The sequence below is a fragment of the Heptranchias perlo genome, chromosome 19, assembly GCF_035084215.1.
Source record: "Heptranchias perlo isolate sHepPer1 chromosome 19, sHepPer1.hap1, whole genome shotgun sequence".
In the NCBI taxonomy this organism is placed as follows: Eukaryota; Metazoa; Chordata; class Chondrichthyes; order Hexanchiformes; family Hexanchidae; genus Heptranchias; species Heptranchias perlo.
In genome coordinates this window covers 32,898,282-32,918,660 of record NC_090343.1, presented here as the reverse complement: position 1 = coordinate 32,918,660, position 20,379 = coordinate 32,898,282, and the positions used below count along the sequence as shown (strand labels likewise).

The window sequence follows — 20,379 nt, the reverse complement described above, 5'->3', positions numbered from 1 at the left end:
AAGTCCTGTTAATTTGGCTGAGAGAAGAGCTCTGCATTAAGTACTGATTGATCACCTTTAGTTCTGTGTGGACTATCTAAATCACATTGAATATGTTTCTGTTGTTTCCCTTCTCCTATAGGTATGCCTGAAGTTCTACGAGTACGAGTTCATGGAGCTGGCCTGTCAGTGCCCTGCTGTAGTCTGCTGTCGATGTGCTCCCACACAGAAAGCACAGATTATACGCCTGTTGCAGCAGAGGACTCGCAAGTTAACATGTGCAGTAGGTGAGGAACCACAAACTTTGTTATACTGTTGTTGTTTTCCACTGTGGGTTGGATGTTTAGACAGTGACTGTCAAACCACTTGAAAAGATACTGTTTTTCTGTGTTCGTTGTCTATCTCTATCTCTCGTTTCTTTCTTGCTTTTTTTCTTTCTCTTGCTCTCTGCTCCTTCCTGCCACGTTTTGTTGTGTACCGTACTATAGTTTGTGACTAGTTAAGTGGGGTAGAATTGCACAAGTAAAGTAATTCTGTAATTCAACAGTTGTCTAATCATACTACCCTCTGCCATGGGTTAGTTTTGGTCAGTTGTATAAATTGTTTGCAGCAAGATCCCACACTACGAAAGTAAATTATACCAGACCTGTTTGGTAAACCAGAAATTCAGTAGTGCTAGAATTATAGTTAAAAATGAGCTCTTACAAATAAGGGTGCTTCCCTGTTTGTTATCTGACCTGATGAATTTGCCACAAACCTTTGCATTCCTTGCTCTAGTTCCAGAGGTTTGGTAAGCTGGAGTTCATTGAATATGGTCCTACTATACCAAGCCATTTTAATGTGTTCATTCAGCAAACTGGACCCAAAAAGGCTAATTCCTTGATCGAGCACTCCGAGCAAGGACCAGATCTCACCAGGTGCACTAGTCAGGAAATCGCATACCCACAGTGCCTGATTTTTTTACATCCGTTAATTTAACGGGATGGACAATGGGCTCATGACTTTACAGACGAATGCTCCCCACAAACACTGATCTTCACCAGGGATTTCCAACCAGGGAATCAGCCCTATAGTGGGAACAAGAGGAGCATTTGCACACGACACTTGTGAATCCAAGCAGCAACTAAGCACTTTCCAGGCTTGTTATATTATGGTAAACAGACATGTGGATGTCTAAAAAAGGAAATGGGATTTTTTAAAAAAACTGCACTGCCATCATGGAGCCTTGACAACCAATCTCAAAACTGACCTCGCTGGTCCACTGGTAGCACGTCGTGACTGAAATCAACTAACTCAGAGATTGAAACTGGGAACTTCAACAACAACAACAACAACAACAACAACAACAACACCTTACATTTATATATCACCTTTAACATCGTAAAACGTCCAAAGGCATTTCACAGGTTTGTTATCAAATGAAATTTGACACCGAGCCACGTAAAGAGATATTAGGGCAAGTGACCAAAAGCTTGGTCTAAAATGTAGGCTTAAAGGAGTGTCCTAAAGGAGGAGAGGTTTAGGAAGGGAATTCCAGCGCTAAGGGCCTAGGCAGCTGAAGGCACGGCAGTCAATGGTGGAGCCGTGACAGTCGGGGATGCGCAAGAGACTAGAGTTGGAGGAGCGCAGAGATCTCAGAGGATTGTAGGGCTGGAGGAGGTTACAGAGATTGGGAGGGACAAGCCATGGAGAGATTTGAAATAAAGGATGAGAATTTTAAAATCGAGGCGTTGCCAGTCCAGGAGCCATTGTGTGTCAGCGAGCACAGGGGTGATGGATGAACGAGACTTAGTGCGAGTTAAGATACAGACAGCAGAGTTTTGAATGAGCTCAAGTTTATGGAGGGTGCAAGTTGGGAGACTAGCCAGGAGAGCATTGGTATAGTCGAATCTAGAGGTAACAAAGGCATGGATGAGGGTTTCAGCAGCAGGTGAGCTGAGGCGGGGAGGAGACAGGCAATGTTACGGAGGTGGAAGTAGGCAGCCTTGGTGATGGAGTGGATATGGAGTCAGAAGCTCAACTCGGGGTCAAATAGGTCGCCAAGGTTGTGAATAGTCTGGTTCAGCCTCAGCCAACGACTAGGGAGAATGGTGGAGTCGGTGGCCAGGGAACAGAGTTTGTGGTGAGCGAAAGAAGTAGCAGGTCTAGGGAAGAGGGCCCAGTAATCCTGAGGGTATAAGCCAATGCATAATGTGCAAGTGGAAGCAGAAGAGGTACATTGATGTATGTTGTTTTAATTGGGGAAGAGAGATGGAAAGTGGGATTGGCAAATCTTGCCAGTGCTGGGGATACAGCAGAGTGGTGCAGGGCTGTGCAATGAGTAAGAAAGCTGTGAATGGGATTCTTATCTTAGCAGCTCTGGTCAAGTCATTGAATTTCTTCCTACTTGGCTACCAGATCTGTGGTGCCAGACTCCGGGCATTGACGCCCTCTGTTATCTCTGCCCACTTTTGTTGGCTGACTGGCGGGCACTCTGCCTTTCTGCAAGGAACAACACCTTCTGCCTCCTGGTCACCTCCTCCAAGGCCTCCACAGCACTGTCTGAGAAACAGGGGGCTCTAGCAGCAAACACTTTGCATGCAGCAACAGCTCCGGCATTCAACATAGGCACCGCCCCCACCTTAAGAGGTGAAGGTTGCATTTAAATTGGATGAGCTTTGCCGGATTTCCCATCCCATCAATGGGCGAGCCGAAATTATAAGCGTGAGGAATGCACCTGAAAATGGCGCGTGCCTCACATCCTCTGATTTGGGCATGCGTGGCAGATGCTCCACCCGCTTTGTGCCTGTTTTAGATGTGAGTTGAAAATCTACCTCTCTATATTTCCATCTATCAAGCTCTCTTTCTATCTGAGTGCATCTCTCACTTTCTCTTTTCTTTCTCCAACCCCCCCCCCCCCCCCTTCCCCCTTTACTCACTCCACAGAACCTTTTTGATATTTCCTTACCTACCCAACTTCCCCAGGGGTGAGAAAAGCCATAATTCCACCTTCCCACCTAGGCCCTTCCAGGATTGTTACAAGTCAGGATAAGCCATATTTAAACTGTATAGTGATGTGGTCAGACCACACCTTGAGCACTGTGCCCAGTTCTGGGAACTGAGACACAGGAGACATTTATGGCCTGATGATGGTTCAGAAAAAAGCCACAGGACTGATCCTTAGTATCAGAGGACTGAGTTGTAAAGAAAGACTGAACAAATGTGGGCCTTTTGAAGAAGAAAGATGACTGAGAGTAGACCTCAGAGGTAAATCAAATAGTAAATTAGTGTTGAGAAGTTAATTCTGGAACACTACTTCAAATTAAACTGTAATAGTGGGATAAGGGGGCATTGCCATAAGTTTGTTTTGACTGGATGAACCAAATGTCCTTTCTCCCCAATCTCTATCTTGTGATCTTCTGAAAATTATAACTCAATCAAAATGTATTTAAAGGCACATCCTTGCATTAAATCACACTTATTAATTCTGTCAGCTTCTGATCAGTTACATTAGATCATGAAGACCTCATCTTAACTTGAAATATATAATTGTTCAAAGTGCAGGAAAGTGAGTTTGGTACCAACACGCTGAGCCATGGATCACTACTATGTGAATCAACTCCCAGGACCCACCACTTGCCAAGTACCCAATTTCACCTATCACCTTGGTACCATACGTCTGTACAGAAGGGCCAGCTGTTGATGGTGACCTCATTTTTACAATTTTGTACATGTGTTCCTAAAGATAGCATGAAATAAGCTCAAAAAATCATTAAAACATGTCTTACTGTAAGACAAAACGGTAATTTTTTTCTAATCATGGAACAATTTTTGGTGTAAAATTGATTGAAAGGTTAACCTCTTTGTTTATTTTACATACTATATGAATGTGGCTGTAAAATGTAAACTCTGATCAAAGGTGAAACCAGTAATACCACTGGCATTAAACAGTGCCACCTTGTGACTACAAGAAAGCAGCGCACTGGCCACAAACATAGATCCAACAGTACACAAGACTATACTTTTATTTAGGTTCTTCAATTATTTTTCTCTCCTTTCCTGGAATTGTAACTCCTACTTGGTTGAGGTTCTTCAGTTGTTTGCAGCCCTCTGATATCTCGCCAAAGCGGCCATTCTTCATATGAATGTTAGCAGGACGTATCTTCAGGTAGGGTGGGTGAGGGAAGAGAAGGAGCAGTGCATCACAGCTGAGCCCAATCCTGTCCGCAGCAAGCTTCCACACACATGCATTACCAGCAAAGCTTGGGGGGGTGGGGGGGTGCAATAACTGGATAGTAATCAAGAGTGGAAGCCTTAACTGATTTCCACCCCCCAACTTTTTCTACTGATGCTAATTATTGTACCCCTAAATGCCTCCCCCAGCTGAGATCAGCTAACTCAGCACAGACCCAGGATCAAACCAGTGACCTTTCTGTTCTGTGTGACAAAATCATATGAATTAGAAGTGCCAATGAGCTCAAGAGTGAAACACATTGCAGGATATAGCATTTCCTTAACTAAAGCCTAGGTGGTGCTGTTGCATAACACAAAATGTCTATATTTACTAAGGAGCTGTATGTGCTTGGCATCTTGGATTTAAATAGCATTAATTAACCCCAGATTCTACAAAAAAATGCTGTTCTCCTTATTCTCAAATACTCAAAGAACCTCGTGTAGCGGTCAGTACGTGTGTGTAAAATTTTTATACTGAAAGCAGATCTCTTGTGCCATTGCTGATGGTAAAATGATGATATGCTAGCCTAGCTTTTCCATATTTCTAGGGTCAGCATTATTTGCATAATCTCAGAAGCTTCCAGCGTGGAAAGTGCCTGTAACTGAGAGATGCTCGCTTGTTGCTGGGTTAGCAGTTGTCTGCTGCTCCAGCATTGAAAAGCCTGCCACCGCTTAACACACTGTTGTTTACAAGGCAGCACCCTTCTTTTGCAAACATATCAGCAGGCTGTTAAGCAGGGTACAGAACATTGATTTTCTCCAATGGTGCAATAGAAATTCTGATGGAGAAAGTGAGGTAAAGGCAAAGGTTCTCTTTAGCAGGACCTATGGCAAACTGCCTAACAAAATACAAAATCTAGAATACAAAAGCAGGGATGTAATGATGGAACTGTATAAAACACTGGTAAGGCCACAGCTGGAGTATTGTGCGCAGTTCTGGTCACCACATTACAGGAAGGATGTAATTGCTCTGGAGAGAGTGCAGAGAAGATTTACAAGAATGTTGCCAGGGCTTGAAAATTGCAGCTACGAGGAGAGATTGGATAGGCTGGGGTTGTTTTCCTTGGAGCAGAGGAGGCTGAGGGGAGACTTGATTGAAGTGTACAAAATTATGAGGGGCCTAGATAGAGTAGACAAGGAGTACCTGTTTCCCCTAGCCGAGAGTTCAAGAACTAGAGGACATAGATTTAAGCTGATTGGCAGAAGGATTAGAGGGGACATGAGGAAAAACTTCTGTACCCAGAGGGTGGTGGGGTGTATGGAATTCGCTGCTCAAATTGGTGGTAGAGGCAGGGACCCTCAACTCTTTTTTAAAAAAAAAAGTACCTGGACCTGCACCTAAAGTGCTGTAAGGCACAGGGCTCCGGACCGGGTGCTGGAAGGTGGGATTAGAATGGGCACCTGGTTGTTCTTCGAGCCGGCATGGACACGATGGGCTGAATGGCCCCCTTCTGTGCTGTATCTTTTCTGTGGTTCTAAAAATGGCAGGAGGTGGCAACCAGTGCGAATGCAACAAAAATTTTCTATGTAACTGGAGGCGATATAGGAAGAAGTTTAATGACTGCACCAGATTAGTAAAGCTAGAACAGCCAATTATTATCTTCCATTAATTCAGTGTACTAAGCACCCAAAATGCTTACAATTATAGTCCCTCACAATATTTTAAATTACTTTCAATGCTTGCCATGAATGCTCATTATGTACAGAGTCCACAACGCCACCAACCTTCCCCTGGAAGTGTTTGTTAACTCACATCCTTTCATGCATTCAGGCCAAAGTAATCATAATTTAATGTAGCTGCATGATGCATGTACATGTCATCACACCCAATATGGGCTGCATTCTGACACTAGGTTGTCACTGAATATCACTGACAGTTGCAACCTCTCACTTCTTGTACTCTAATTATGGGCTGACTCCTACAACCAAAGAGAAAGTGAGCACACACAGCAGGGAGACTCCTTAACAGTCATGCACTAATCCTATATGAGGAGGAAGCTCTGAATCTTGGGGAAGTAGGATGATTGGCTTAAATTCAGAGTTTGTGTTAACCACTTTCTCCTGCTCTTCATTCTCCCACTCACTCACTGACAATTAAACATATACTGAAGCACTTTACCATGTTACTCCTTGTACTGGAAGTTGTATTCAAAAGCATCTCACAAGAACTACATTGCAATATCTCTCCTTGGTGTGAGAGGAAGCCAAGCCAGTAACACCAGGCCCTCTAGCACTTCACACCACATATCGCCACTCACACTATTCCTTCCATCCAGCAGCTCAGATATGTCCACTCCGGGTGATTTTAGATTTTAAGTTCAAGAGGCGTGCACTGGGTCGAACACGGTGAGTAGAAGCACCAGGTGGTGGCACACAGGAGGAACAAGAATCTGCTGTAGAAAGTACTTTGTATTTGAGGTGATGATTAAAGGGGCAGGGAAAGGGGCTTTAAGGCGGCAGAAAAGAAGAGGCTGGGCGATCCAGGAATAGTGGGCATTTTTGACTAAGGAAAGCAAAGCTCGTTAGTACTTGATGTGCTCAAGCCATATCTGGCAATGGATGGCTAGGCCAGTTGTGCGCCAGGTATGGTCAAGTTTATGCCCCTCTGACTTGAGGAAGCGTAGGCGGGGACTGTACCAGGGAAACGGCATGGGTTGGAAAACAGTGATGCCCTTTTTCCCAACAAAGCTATAAATGATAGAGGTGAGAGTGTGGTTGAGCAAGTAGGCAGCAGTAGCTGGTTGATGGTGAGTGGAGGGCCAGAGATGGGAATCTGAGAGTGAAGTTGTAAGGATTCTGGTGAAGAGATATTTTTCTGCGCGCAGATGATTAAATTAGTGCAGTAAGAGGATGTAGGTGATAAGGGAGATGAGAAAGTAATCTGACATAATATTGTCAGATATTGAGATTAAGGGTGCAGAGAGGCCATGATTATGATGAGGTCTTGAGGGTGACTAAGCGTATGGATAGGAGAGTTTAAGTGAAGGTTGAGATAGAGGTGACAGATGGGTAGTGCATTCAAAAGAGGGTTCCAGAAGAATAGATGTGAAGGATGGAATTACCAAGGACAAGGAGTCATTTGGTCCACAGACTAAGGAAGAGAGAAGAGATGACATTTTGGGAAGGATGTTAAAACGTGCTTGAGGGGGTGGTAAATGACACAGATTTTAAGTGAAAGCTGCTCAGGAGTGGAAGAGAATGGGATGATTGAACAAAGGGAAAGTGCTGGAGGAGTAGGGGAAGATGTTAATGAGTGACTCGGAAATAAGGGCCAGATGGGGCTGCAGTTTGAGCGGGGTTGGTGGTGAAACAGCTGGTCTGGTAGGGAGTCTTCTGTAAAGAGGGAGAGAAGGTAATAATAAACACTTGAAGTGCTGAAGAGCTGTGATGCTTGTGGAGTGATGGTTTTAGGTCAGAGAGGAGAAATCTTAGGGGGGAGAACACTTTGTTTTAATTTAGTCTGATAAAATCTAAGTATACTTCAAATTTTTCATTCACTTTCAGCTCCAGAGTTTTCGTTGAGTTGTTTGTGATATGAATGTTGCACTACCACACTGGGTTCTGTATATACCTACTAAGCTATCAGGCAAACTGTTTTATGTCTGTTTAAAAAGCACACTTTTGTACCTGAGGGTGGTTGCAAAAGTGTAAATAATCTTGTGTTTACAATCCTCTTAAATGTCCTGACATTAAATAGGAATAACATGGATTGCCCTACTCAGTAATCATACTATCCCACTAGATACTGAGAACTATGTTGTACATAATGTGGGAACCTGTGTGTGTTCGATTTAAAACTAGTTTGGGTCTAAGATATGCATGTTTCATTGCAGGTGATGGAGGAAATGATGTCAGCATGATCCAGGCTGCTGATTGTGGAGTGGGGATTGAAGGCAAGGTAAGGATATTAGGTTTCGGAAACCCATCGGGGTGTTTAGCTTTGGATACATTCTGATCTGTTCTGTTGATGTTGTGCCCTGGCTATACTGGTTAATCCAGATCAAATTAACTCCAGATAAATATTTACAAACTAATTTGCCACAAGTAGATATGAATGAGACCCAACTCGTGGCTTGAGTTCACACCCAGCACTGATTTGGACATATAGGGTTGTTTGGACTTGATGTGGACTCATCCCACTGTATCTGCTACATTCCTGGACTGTCCACATTGCATGCTTCCTGCCTACCAACTGATACATATCCTGCAGCATTTTATATTAAATGATGTCTTATTTTGTGTAGACGGTGGGCTATATAATCAACAGACAGTGCACTTCATAAAGTAATTAATCGTGTAAAGTGCTTTGAAAAGTTTTGATTTGCTAAGCCGCAATAAGAAATGCAAGTGTTTTTAGGTAAGCCCATAGACAAAGAACAGTAAACATTCAGTATGGAGCTACTCCACTAAAACTGCTTTTATATTGTGCTACAACCTGCGCTGGTGGCGTCAGCTCCCGATGCACAGATCTCGAATACTTGGCTGCTTCCCAGCTTTAGTGAGTCCCAGCAAGTTTACTTTTAGGTTGCAGCTAGCTCTACCAGGAGCCAGCACCACTATTGCGGGACTGAACGCAATCTATAAGCAGCCTGAGAGTGCCTACTCATTGTAAGTGGGGTAACTAAATCAAACTTGAGTTGTTGTCTTCAGGATCTGTATGAGAGAACTAGAAGACTGGTGTGGAACAGCATACCCATGAGTGTCAGCTTTATAAAATCAAAGCTAATGCGATTTATGGAAAAAAAAACATTTTTCAAGGTTTCAATGTGTGGATGAACTGTAGTGCTTATATTTTGTAGTTTTTTAAAAAAAAATCTGGTTTCTGAGGGAGAAGCCAACCAGGAGAACTAAATATTATCAAAGCAAAAGGTCACAGTCCAGAGGGACAGAGCTCACAAGAAACCGGAAGTAAGTGACAAGGTGTGATCACTAGAAACCACTTTCAAGGAGAAAAGGAGATGAGTAATTTTCAACTGGCAGATGCATGTAAGCAAAGGCATCTTCCTTCGGAAATCTAAAGAAACCTCAAAGAAATACCATTTGAAACCAGTTCATTGCATATTTATTCTGACCGTGTCAAGGCTCTGTGGAAGTGGACCAAAGAATAAGTTTCAAATAAAATGTTCAGATCAAAAGATCTTCACAAATTCTTTGTTTTCCTTAGCAACTTTATAAACTAGATCTTAAGATAGTGGCTTGCTCTGGCTTACTTTGAGCACAGTTTAATGAATATAAATATATCACACTACCAGTGAGAGTCCCTTGTAGACCAATGCTTTTAGAAATAATACTAACTGCTAATGGATGTAATAGATCTCCAAAGATAGAAATAATAGATTTGGATTATATTAATTTATTTGCTTTACCTGGTGTGATATAAAGTAGAATGGAATAAATATCCCCTTACACTAACTGTGTGCCATCATAATCTCGCAATCTGCCAGAATTCTAATGGCACAAGCATGAAAGTGCTTAGACATTGATTTAAAGTCATGGAATGGGATGGTGTAGTGGCTTAGAAAACTATCCTTTCATCTCTGCCACCTGGGTTTGAATCTACTCCACACTGGTAGAGTGAGATTTCTCAGTTGGTTTCTTTCATGCCCTCGATAACCTGAAAAGTAATTGTTTTTTTGTATCCCAAGAAGTAAAGAGGTTTGTCAGAAACTATGTTTTTCTTAAGTTTACATTTTAAGATAAACCCACCCTGCCAAGCAGTCGTATATTTTTCTTTTTAACTTCTTTAGGAAGGCAAACAGGCGTCTTTGGCATCAGATTTCTCTATAACTCAGTTCAAACACCTTGGTAGATTGCTGATGGTTCATGGGCGCAACAGCTACAAGAGATCAGCTGCTCTAAGTCAGTTTGTGATCCACAGGAGCCTGTGTATCAGCACAATGCAGGTAACCAAACCTTCATGTTCTTAAAACAAATGTTTAGTTCAACATAACTTACAAGATATAAAAAGTAATGGGATTACACAGGCAGCAAAATTATGCCTTTTTTCCTCCGCCATAAATTCCTGATATAAAGCTATGTCCTTTTTTATAGTGGCAAATGGAGTTTGTATTCATCCCAAAATTTGACTTAGTTTGCTGCTATAAATTGTCAGAACTGTAAATTGATGGACACATCTTGCTGATTTATACTGACACAGGACCTGAAGTCCAAGTCTTTCCGCATACTGGTCAACGCATTACTCCTCTGGTTAGTTGCTTCCCTTATTGGCACTGACACTACTTGCATGCACATACATTTAAATTGCAGAGCCCAGATTATGGAACTAAATCTCAGCATAAAAATGTATTGAGAGATTTAGGGTGGGAATTCCAGAGTAAGGAGTCAAGACAGCTGAAGACACAGCTGCCAATGGAGAGGCAAAAGGAGGCCTTTCTGGGATCAGGGAGCAATGGGAAAGCAATCTTAGGGATTCTGGAATCTGGGAGTGGGTACGGGGAGAGAGAGTTTGGGTAGGGGGACCCTAGGGTCCAGCAGAATTGATGAGGGGAGTTTTGGAGCATCGGATGGGTCAGCATCTGGCTTTATTGGGGTTGCTTGGATCTGCCAGTATGTAGGGGGGAGCAGAGTCTTACTGGGGTGGGGGTCTAGAAGACAGGACCCAAACTACCGTTGGCTCCTTTCAAACCTTCAGTTCCCAACCCCCCCCACAGTGTTCCTACTTGCCAGCCTCCTTCCCTGATCTCCCTGCAATCCGAGTTGCACCCTTGGTTACACCCAACAACAACTTGCATTATATAGCACCTTTTAACGTAGTAAAACGTCCCAAGGCACTTCACAGGAGCGTTATCAAATGAGATTTGACACAAACTCACATAAGGAGATACTGGGACAGGTGACTAAAAGCTTGGTCAAAGAGAGAGGTTTTAAGGAGCATCTTAGAGTAGAGAGAGGCAGAGAGGTTTAGGGAGGGAATTCCAGAGCTTGGGGCCTAGACACTGCCAACAATAGTGGTGCGAAGGAAATCGGGGATGCACAAGAGGCCAGAATTCAAAGAATGCAGATTTCTCTGAGGGTTGTAGGAGGATAGAGAGGAGCGAGGCCATGGAGGAATTTTTTAACACAAGGATGAGAATTTTAAATTTGAGGCATTGCTGGACTGGGGACCAATTTAGGTCAGCGAGCACAGGGTGATGGGTGAATGGGACTTGGTGGAAGTTAGGATATGGGCAGCGGAGTGTTGGATGAGCTCAAGTTTACGGAGGGTGGAAGGTGGGAGGCCGGCCAAGAGAACATTGGAATGGTGAAGTCACCCTCACTTTCCCCATCGTCAGCTAATTTTATATATCTTACCCCAACTTCCATAAGATTGGTGTCACAATTTTTGAGTTATTAATGAACTATAACAAGGTTGCCTGTTGCACATAAATGAAGATTAGCTTGGAATTCAGTTCTTCTATCTCCATTCTACCACCCCCCCCCCCCCTCCAAATCTATCCTTCCTGGGATACCTTAGAAAGGCATAGGAGAAAGTTGGCCAGCGAGATTCGGGGTGGGAGAGCACAGAGAAGGGGCAAGTTTTCCTCAATCAACCATGGGAGGAGGGGGAGAGGACTTTATTCCATGTGCAGCTATCATTTTCATCTTTGTTGTGAGAGGGCAATAATAAATCCCAATTCCAGAGTTGGCTCCCTGATGGGCTTGTGGGGGTAAAGGCACTGCATGATGGAGCACTAAACCCTACCAAGTTCAATTCTCTGTTTATGCTGACTTAGCTGATTGAGCCAGGATAGCAGTTGGCATGTTACAATAGGCTCCAGCGCCCCTGAAGCAGGGAGGGGAGAAATCAGCCAGAGTTCCTGCATCTGATCAGTATCCTGATTGCACACTGTTTTACTAACATTTCTCCAATTCCTGGAGAGAAAATTTACATGTTATACAAACATGTAAATTGGGGCAGTTCCCACCCAGTTGTATTTGGAGTAGAAGTTGTCTGGGGGCAGATTAAAAGGGAAATTATTCTGTGGGAAGCAGAATATTTGTGTGTCCTGTAACTAAATTTTTGATTTGCTTTCAATGACAACAAACCTATTTTGTTGTGACAACAGTGGGATTTACATGAAATTGCTGTAACAACAGTTACTGATGTGAAAAATTACTTGATTTAGCCCATTGCATGATTAGATGTGTAATAGGAATTAAAGATTTCCTTTTTAAGAGTTTTATAGTTTGGCTAAGAGCATGTGACTATAAATGGTATTGTTTTAAATTTCTGCTTATGGTACAGAAATAGCAACTATCAAGTTTTCATTTAAGTGGAATTTAAATCTGTGGTGTTATGCGTTTATTGCAGCTACAACAGTGGTATTAGATAGACTTGAGGAGATCTGGCAATGATTTGTGATGTGTTATAAATGGTGAACAGCTCCATAACCAGAGCTTTCTGCCATCTGCCGGGACCCAGGAATTCCATCAAAGTACATTTCTAAAAATTATTTTTATTACTTTTTTCCCCAACCTCTGCCATGCAGTGCTCGCCTACCCACAGGCTGGGAAAGTCATTACAACACACTGGGGCTCGTTATGTATTGAGCTTTGCGCAAGATGGCTTCATGGCATTGTATATAGGTAACAAAACAGTCCTAAATTATAAAGGAAAAAAGACATTCATTTATTTTATGTACCATTATACAGATTGGTGATAGACTTGGAGTGGTGCCCCCTTGGTTACTGGTACACAACTGGTTTCAGTCTAATAAAAGACCACTTCAATCCTAATTGCCACACTATATCTCCGTTTGTAGTTTTTAATGGCCTTGGTAAGCAGGCCTATGCTTGTCAGCAAGGAATTTTAAAATACAGCAGTGTTGCTGACCATCCCAATTTCATTCATAATTGATTCGTTTTTGCACTTTTTTTTTAAAGTGCACAATTTAAGGGGGATAGATGGGAAAGAGAGAAATATTTGTTCTCATCCTTCATCTCAGTGAATAACGTGCATTAAAACAATAGTGCAATATCAGTAAATGGTTAATGAAATTAAGGACATTGGCAGTTGATGAAACAAGGTTAGAGTGGCCTCTTAAACTATTGGCAGCAGTGACCTTCTCTTCCTTTCCCTCACCCGAAGGAAGGGCGGGGAGATATCCAGTCTCCTACTACTCGTCTGAATCCAGCAGGTAGGAAGTACTGAGCTGATGCATTGACGCACTGTGTTCCTGCCTTCCTTGGGGCCTAGCACAACTCTCAATAATTTGGCTGAAATCAGAAGTAGCGATGTGGAAGATCACAGGTGTCACTCCATTGCACCACTGGCCCACTAATATTTTCTATAATAATCTGTTTCAAATGCAGATGCAGTATGTCCCATTTAGATGCCAGTTAAAATGATTCCATTTATTAACTAACTCTATCTTTCCACAGGCTGTTTTTTCTTCAGTATTTTATTTTGCTTCCATTCCTCTGTACCAAGGTTTCCTTGTTATAGGGTAAGTGTTCATTTTAGTTATGTAAGGATTGATACATCTTTCCTGACAATTACTGTAATAATGGTACTTCTAGCTTTGTTAAAGAGTGAAGTATCAGCTCTCTCAAAAAATCTGAATTGGACTGTGGAGTAGCATTTGAAAACTTGAGTATTTATGTGAATAATTCAGATGTAAACCAGACAAATTATTTATCACAATTGATCTCGACAAAAATAATTGTAATTCCCTTCTCAACTGTCTGTGTATTTGTGATTAAAAATGAAAATTGCTAAATGTTCTATCTCATTCAGATCTATTTTGAGATTAACTTTTACGTCCATTTTTATAATGTATTGAGTAACACGTTTTGAATTCCCTATTTAGCTGGTTCCTGATGCCAGCTGGCTTTCCATGGGGAGGTTTCCTCAAAAGGGAAAAATTAAAGGGCAAGTCACGGTGTGTGCCTCCAAATGACCACTTTGAGTGACAGAGGCTTAGGTGTATATTTCCTGGTTGCCTGCATTTATTGGGGAATGGTACGTTGGGTCGGGGAACCCGAAGATAGAGCTACAAACTGTTCTTTAAAAGAAAATGATACTTGATATGTTAGTTCAAATGCTAAGTAGCAATTTGCTGCGGTTTTATCTCACAATGAACAATTTGAGTAACAGCATTTTTTATTCTAAATAATTGCTTCTATGACCATCTTCAACTAATTATGCAAATAAACTTGCTTTATTATACAATATTTTTAAATTATATATATGTGCACACCTTTCGTGACATTGCTCACAGTACACTAATATGTAAGGAAAGCAGTGTTCTATCATTTGATGCACAATATATTCTGCTTGTATTGTGAAATTGTGTCACTTTTTAAGGCCACAAAGTCTCATTGTTAAGTCAACAGACCTTCAATTATTCAGAGTTTAATTGTTATTTTATCATGAAACTTTGCAAATTATGTTTGTTGGTTCTAGACTCCAGCTCAGAAGCACAGTGTATTTGTAGATTGTTTTATATCTGTAACAAAATCTGATGTAGAAGTGTGATGTCAGCATGCATATCATCCTCGAACAAAACCACAGGACATTCTTAAATACATTGATGTACTCGAAGATCTCCTGTGGTGTTGCTCGTGGATGATCTGCTGTTTTAAAGGATAGGAGTGTAATGCCATATAATTAAGAATATTATTCTGCCACGGTAGAATTGTGTGATTTTAAGATGCCAAAATCTAATTGTTATTGGCTGAAAGGTCATTTAGAGTTTAATTGTTGTTTGATTCAGGAACTTTGGGATTAGAATGTGCTTTGGAATACACTTGTCAATTTCAGCCTACAGCTCAGCAGGACATGTCATTTTAAGATTATTTCCACTTGAGACTGTGCCTCAGAACTCAGATCTGTGCTTCCTTGTTTTTTTAAGTGTGATTGTGAAGTTTTTTGATATGTTAGGGTCCGACATTGTGATTTCTATGTTAATAAGTATTTTATGTTGGTAGGAGGCTGCTCTACATTCCAAATGATTGGCTTTGTTTCATCTTTTTGCATAGATTGTTGGAATAAACTTGCATATGATCCAATCAGCTGCAAGAAATTTGCTTCGAATAAATGTGCTTAAATTTGCCTATTGTTAAGTGCAACAGGAAGAGTGACACCTGAAGAATGGCAGACAAGAAATAGTGTACATGTACTGTTTTTATTACATTACTAGTGAATCTCCTGTGCTGTTACTCATGACAAAGCATTGATTTATAAGGACAGGAACATGATACCACGTGAAACACAGTGTATTATTCAATTGCTAAAGTATAGTTGGGTGCCATTTTAAGACTACAAAATCTAATTGATGTGATGTAAACACAGGATGAATTAATTTAAAGGTTAATTGTTTTTGAAGAACCCTGGCTTTGTTTGTGGGATAGTCAATTAAGAGGCTGCAGAAATTGTGGCTTCAATATTTTATGTTCCTGGAAAGTTTTCTGTTCATTAGAAATGATTGCTTTGTTTAGACTTTTTTAAAAAAGTATAGCACAAAAATTTGCATTAGACAGTGTCCTGTTTGAAGTGTGCAGGACAGAAAGAGCAAGCATGCATCATATTTTTCTAATGTATGAATATTCAGAATGGCTGTGAATTTGAATTTTGTGTCAGTCTGTTTCTCAAATCCCCACTATTTAAGGGTGAGTTGAATTGAGTTGGATTGATGAAGAATATACAAGAAGAATCTGCCACAGCTTGCTCTTGCTGTAGCTGATTCTCTATGAATTCTCAAGAGGGTCATTGCTGGTGGATCTGCATTGCTCTACCCTGCCAGTTAAATGAGAATGCAAGGGTCAGTCACTATGGGTACAAATAGGAAAGAGGAGGGAATCTTTCAAAGTAAAACAAGATTAATCAAATTGAATTTAAGTGACAGTAGTTAATGGTGAAATTTGGAAGCTTTTGTAAGGGGTCCTCGATCTTGCAGTCTGGCCAAGAGCCAAGGAGATTCTCGCAGCAGTAGTGTTTGAACTTGACTGATTCTGGCCATCTGTTTTGGCGAGATCACACATTGATCACGAGGGAAGATTTTGGAGGGTACTTCATATTCAACTCTGAACATCTTGTGATATTTACCACAAATGTAGTCCCAACCTGTGAATTCATCAGTTTATTAATCTCAGAACGAAATGTCCTATCCACAAGATAAATCTGATTCAGCCAATCAGTCTTCTCACAATCACCAACAAAGTGATGGAAGGAGTCATCAGTGCTGCTATCCAGCGACACCTACTCTCCAATAAGCTGCTCACTGATAAGCTACTCAGTTAGGATTCTGCCAGAGCCACTTGGCTCCAGATCTTGTCACAGCCTTGATCCAGATATGGAAGCAAGAGTAGCTACCCTTGATATCAAGGCAAAATTCAACCAAGTATGCACCAAGGAACCAGAGCAAAACTGTGATCACTGGAGTTGAGGGAAAAAACCTTTTAGTGGTTTGAGTCATACCTGACACAAAGGAAGATGATTGTAATTGTTGAAGGCCAATTATTACAGCCCCAGGACAGAGCTGCAGAAGTTCCTTAGGGAAGTGTCATTGGTCCTACCATCTTCAGCTGCTTCATTCCCTCCATCATAAGTCTAGGAGTGAAGCTGTTTGTTATTGATTCTACAGTGTTCAACTCCACTCACAACAAGAGCAGGGCATAAGCTGGGTACTCTGTGATGAGTGGCTCACCTCCTGACCCGTCAAAGGTTGTTGTATCTAACAAGTCAGGAGTGTGGTGGAATACTCACCACTCACCTGGATGGTTACAGCTGTAACAACACACAAGAAGCTCAACATCATCTGGGACAGAGCAGTCTGCTTGAATGGTGCCCCTGCTACTGGACTCAATATCCATCCCCTTTAGCACCAGGATACTGTGACTGCAATATGTACGATCTGCAAGATGTACTACAGCAACTCACCAAGCTTACTTCAACAGTACCTCATAACCTCGTGATTTCTACCACCAAAAAGGATAAGAGCAGCAAGATCATGGGAACACCATCATCTTCAAGTTCCCCTCCAGTTACACACCATCCTGACTTGGACATTTACTGCCATTCCTTCATTGTCATGGGGTCAATATCCCGGAATTCCCTACCGAGCACCATCAGTACAAGAACTGCAACAGTTCAAGGAGAAGGCCTCCCATCATTATCTCAGGGCAATGAGGGATGGGCAATAAATGCAGCCTTGCCTGTACCATCACATTCCAAGAACAAATAAATATTTTTTTAGAAATCCTCAGGTCTTGGATATTGTGCAGCTGAAAGGTGATATTTTGTATCTGTCTCCTCAGGTATTCTACAATTTATACAATGTTCCCAGTGTTCTCTCTCGTTCTGGACAAGGATGTTAAATCAGAAGTTGCAATGCTCTATCCAGAACTGTACAAAGATCTTACCAAGGTACACGCTGGAATAATTCTCTTTGTAATACGTTTTAGAATTTTGCAAAATCCAGTTAAATCTATCTAGACTGCCGAATGTTATTTATTTAAATATATTCTATATTAAGTAAGACTAGATATATGTTTAAAAAATATTTGAACATTATATTCAATATTTTTAATTAGCTACTTTTTTTAAGGACTTTTGTCACCATTGTGAAGTATTTTTACATAGAATTAACAGCACAGAATCAGGCCATTCGGCCCAACTGATCTATGCCAGTGTTTATGCTCTACACGAGCCTCCTCCCACCCCTCTTCCTCTAACCCTATCAGCATACCCTTCTATTCTTTTCTCCCTCATGTGCTTATCTAGCTTCCCCTTTGCAAAACCTTTTACCATTTGTGTAGCTAGAAAGGCACAAGACCAAAATCAGTAATGTAATACAGCTGCAAGTTTTTAAAAAACTTTTTTTTAATGTGAAATTGTGCCCACCAGGTTGAAGAATGTTAGTGCTGGGAAGTGGCATACTCCTCATTTCGTGCCCCCAGTGTCAGCATCAAACAGCGCACAGGTTAGGTGCAGAGTAAAGCTTTATCTTTGCTGACCCAATAATGTACCCGAGCCCAAGGCCCAGTAGAGTTGCTACACTGCACCAGTGGGACGTTTTTATTTCCTGCAACGGCCGTCCTGTGGCCTCTTGGAATGAGATGGCCGATTTAGTACCAGATCACAAGTTATTTCAACCCTGGTTTGAATGCATATTCAGAGAAAAATGTCAAAATTTCAGTTCACGCTATACCAGTCTCGATGCCTGTTGCAACTCAGCAGCCAACATGGTGGCACGAGAATAGAGGTTTTAGAAGCAGTGTGCACGCCTGTGTGGAAACTATGTTTTGATGCATTTTGATGTAGTTACTGAATATAAATGTAATAAATATCATGTCAACCTTACAATGTAGATTTGAAATTTTTATACCCATTCCCACTGTCACAGATATACCCTATTCCTGGTATTCAGCAAAAACAGCTGCTTCCATTTACATGGTGCTTTTAACGTAATAAAACAGCTCAAGGTATTTAAACAAAGGATAGAATAAACACTGAGCAGTGATCTGAGAGTTAGAAGAAATGACTGAAGACATAGTTGAAAAGAGATGTATTTTAAAGGTATGGAATGAGGTAGCGAGGTGAAGAGGTCGATGGGGGTAGGGATTCCAGAGGTGGCTACAGACTCTTGTCACCAATGGAGGGGTAGCAGGAGAGGGGATGTACAGGAAGGCAGTATCAGAGGACTGAAGGGCACAACCTAGATATAAGGCTGGTGGAGGTTGCAGGAGGATTTAGGCAACGCTGCCTTTATTGCCCATTCCTAATTACCATAGCAGGCATAAAGAGTCAGCCACATTGTGTGGGACCAAAGTCATGTGTATGCCAGGTAGGGAACACTAGTGAACTAAATGGGTTTTTATGACAACCCGGAAACTTCATGGTAATTTTTTTGTGGTGTTATCGTGCCAATTACCAGATTTATTGAATTCAATTTTATTGCTTGCGACTGTGGGATTTGAACTCAATCTATAGGTTGCTAATCTAGTACCACAACCACTGTACACAGTAGTCTGGCAAACATTGATTTGAACTCAGTGGCCTCAATTTTAAAATCAAATTGCGGGTGCGTTGGGAACGGGGTGGGGGGGGGAGGCGGTGGGGGCTGTGAAAATTGGGAAAATCCCAAGCGGATTCGGAAGCCGCCTCCAACCCGCTGACTTCCGGGATTGCCACAGACGCACCTGTGTGCGCGCGCGCTTCCCAAATCTGGAAGTCCAGCCGGCAATTAAAGCTGGCGGGATGATAGTTAAACCACTTATTGACATAGTTGATCTTGTTTAAGTCGTTAATTTTGTGGAGATTGAGGCAGGGGTGCGATTTTAATTCAACCTCAGCGTGTTTCCCATGCTGTGGGAAACACTCCATGTTCAAGGGGACATGTTTCAGGCAGCAGCCAGTTGGACATTTAAATGCCCATTTGGCAGATGGGAATAAAAGGTAAGTTATTGCAGCAGGGCATTCAGGTATCTCAGACAAACTTTTGGCTGGGAGATCATTGTGTTTAGGCTGAAAATTCTTGGTTTACTCTCAGAATTCTTCTGTTTATGTATATTTACCAACTTTTTGGACCCCCCTTGTACTGACACCATCAGGATGAGGGGTGCGATGGCTGAATTCACCAGTACATCCGAGGATGAGGAACATCACCATCCTCGCCAGGCACGGCATGCACTTCCACCACTGGAGCTCCACAACACAGTGCTGTACCACAGGCACCTGAACAAGAGCACAGAAGGCAACAGCAGAGGGAGTGCCATCGCAGGAGGCACTACCCTCGCCAGAGAGTCTACAGACCGAGGCTCAGCTTCCTGGACCTCTCTGAGGAGCAGTGCATACAGAGGCTGAGAGGGAGTCGCCAGGTGGTCACAGACATCTGCAGCCTCCTTCATGCCGAGCTGCTCCAGGCTGGGCCTGTTGGCATCTCCTTACCTGTCGCTATTAAAGTCAGCACTGCCCTCAAATTCTTCACCTCCGGATCATTCCAGGGTGCCACCAGTGACATCGCCGGGGTGTCTCAGTCGTCTGCACACCAGTGCATAAGACAGGTCACCGACGGCTTGTTTCGCAGAGCCTCGCAGTATGTCAACTTCCCCATGGACGACCTCAACCAGTCGGAGAGGGCAATGGGATTCCACTCTGTGGCTGGCTTCCCACGGGTGCAGGGTGCAATCGATTGCACCCATATAGCAATCCGAGCACCTCAACACGAGCCAGGACTGTTCATCAAA

The 20,379-nt window shown here is 42.2% G+C and overlaps 1 protein-coding gene across 1 annotated transcript in view; it reads left to right on the top strand.

The window, feature by feature from the left end:
- LOC137335296 (probable phospholipid-transporting ATPase IIA) overlaps nt 1-20,379 on the top strand; it is a 128,272-nt gene that overhangs the window by 94,355 nt on the left and 13,538 nt on the right. The window contains exons 21-25 of the mRNA XM_068000601.1: nt 122-266; nt 8,025-8,089; nt 9,939-10,094; nt 13,573-13,637; nt 17,449-17,557. Coding sequence (XP_067856702.1) covers nt 122-266; nt 8,025-8,089; nt 9,939-10,094; nt 13,573-13,637; nt 17,449-17,557 — 540 coding nt within the window. The remainder of the gene's footprint in view (nt 1-121; nt 267-8,024; nt 8,090-9,938; nt 10,095-13,572; nt 13,638-17,448; nt 17,558-20,379) is intronic.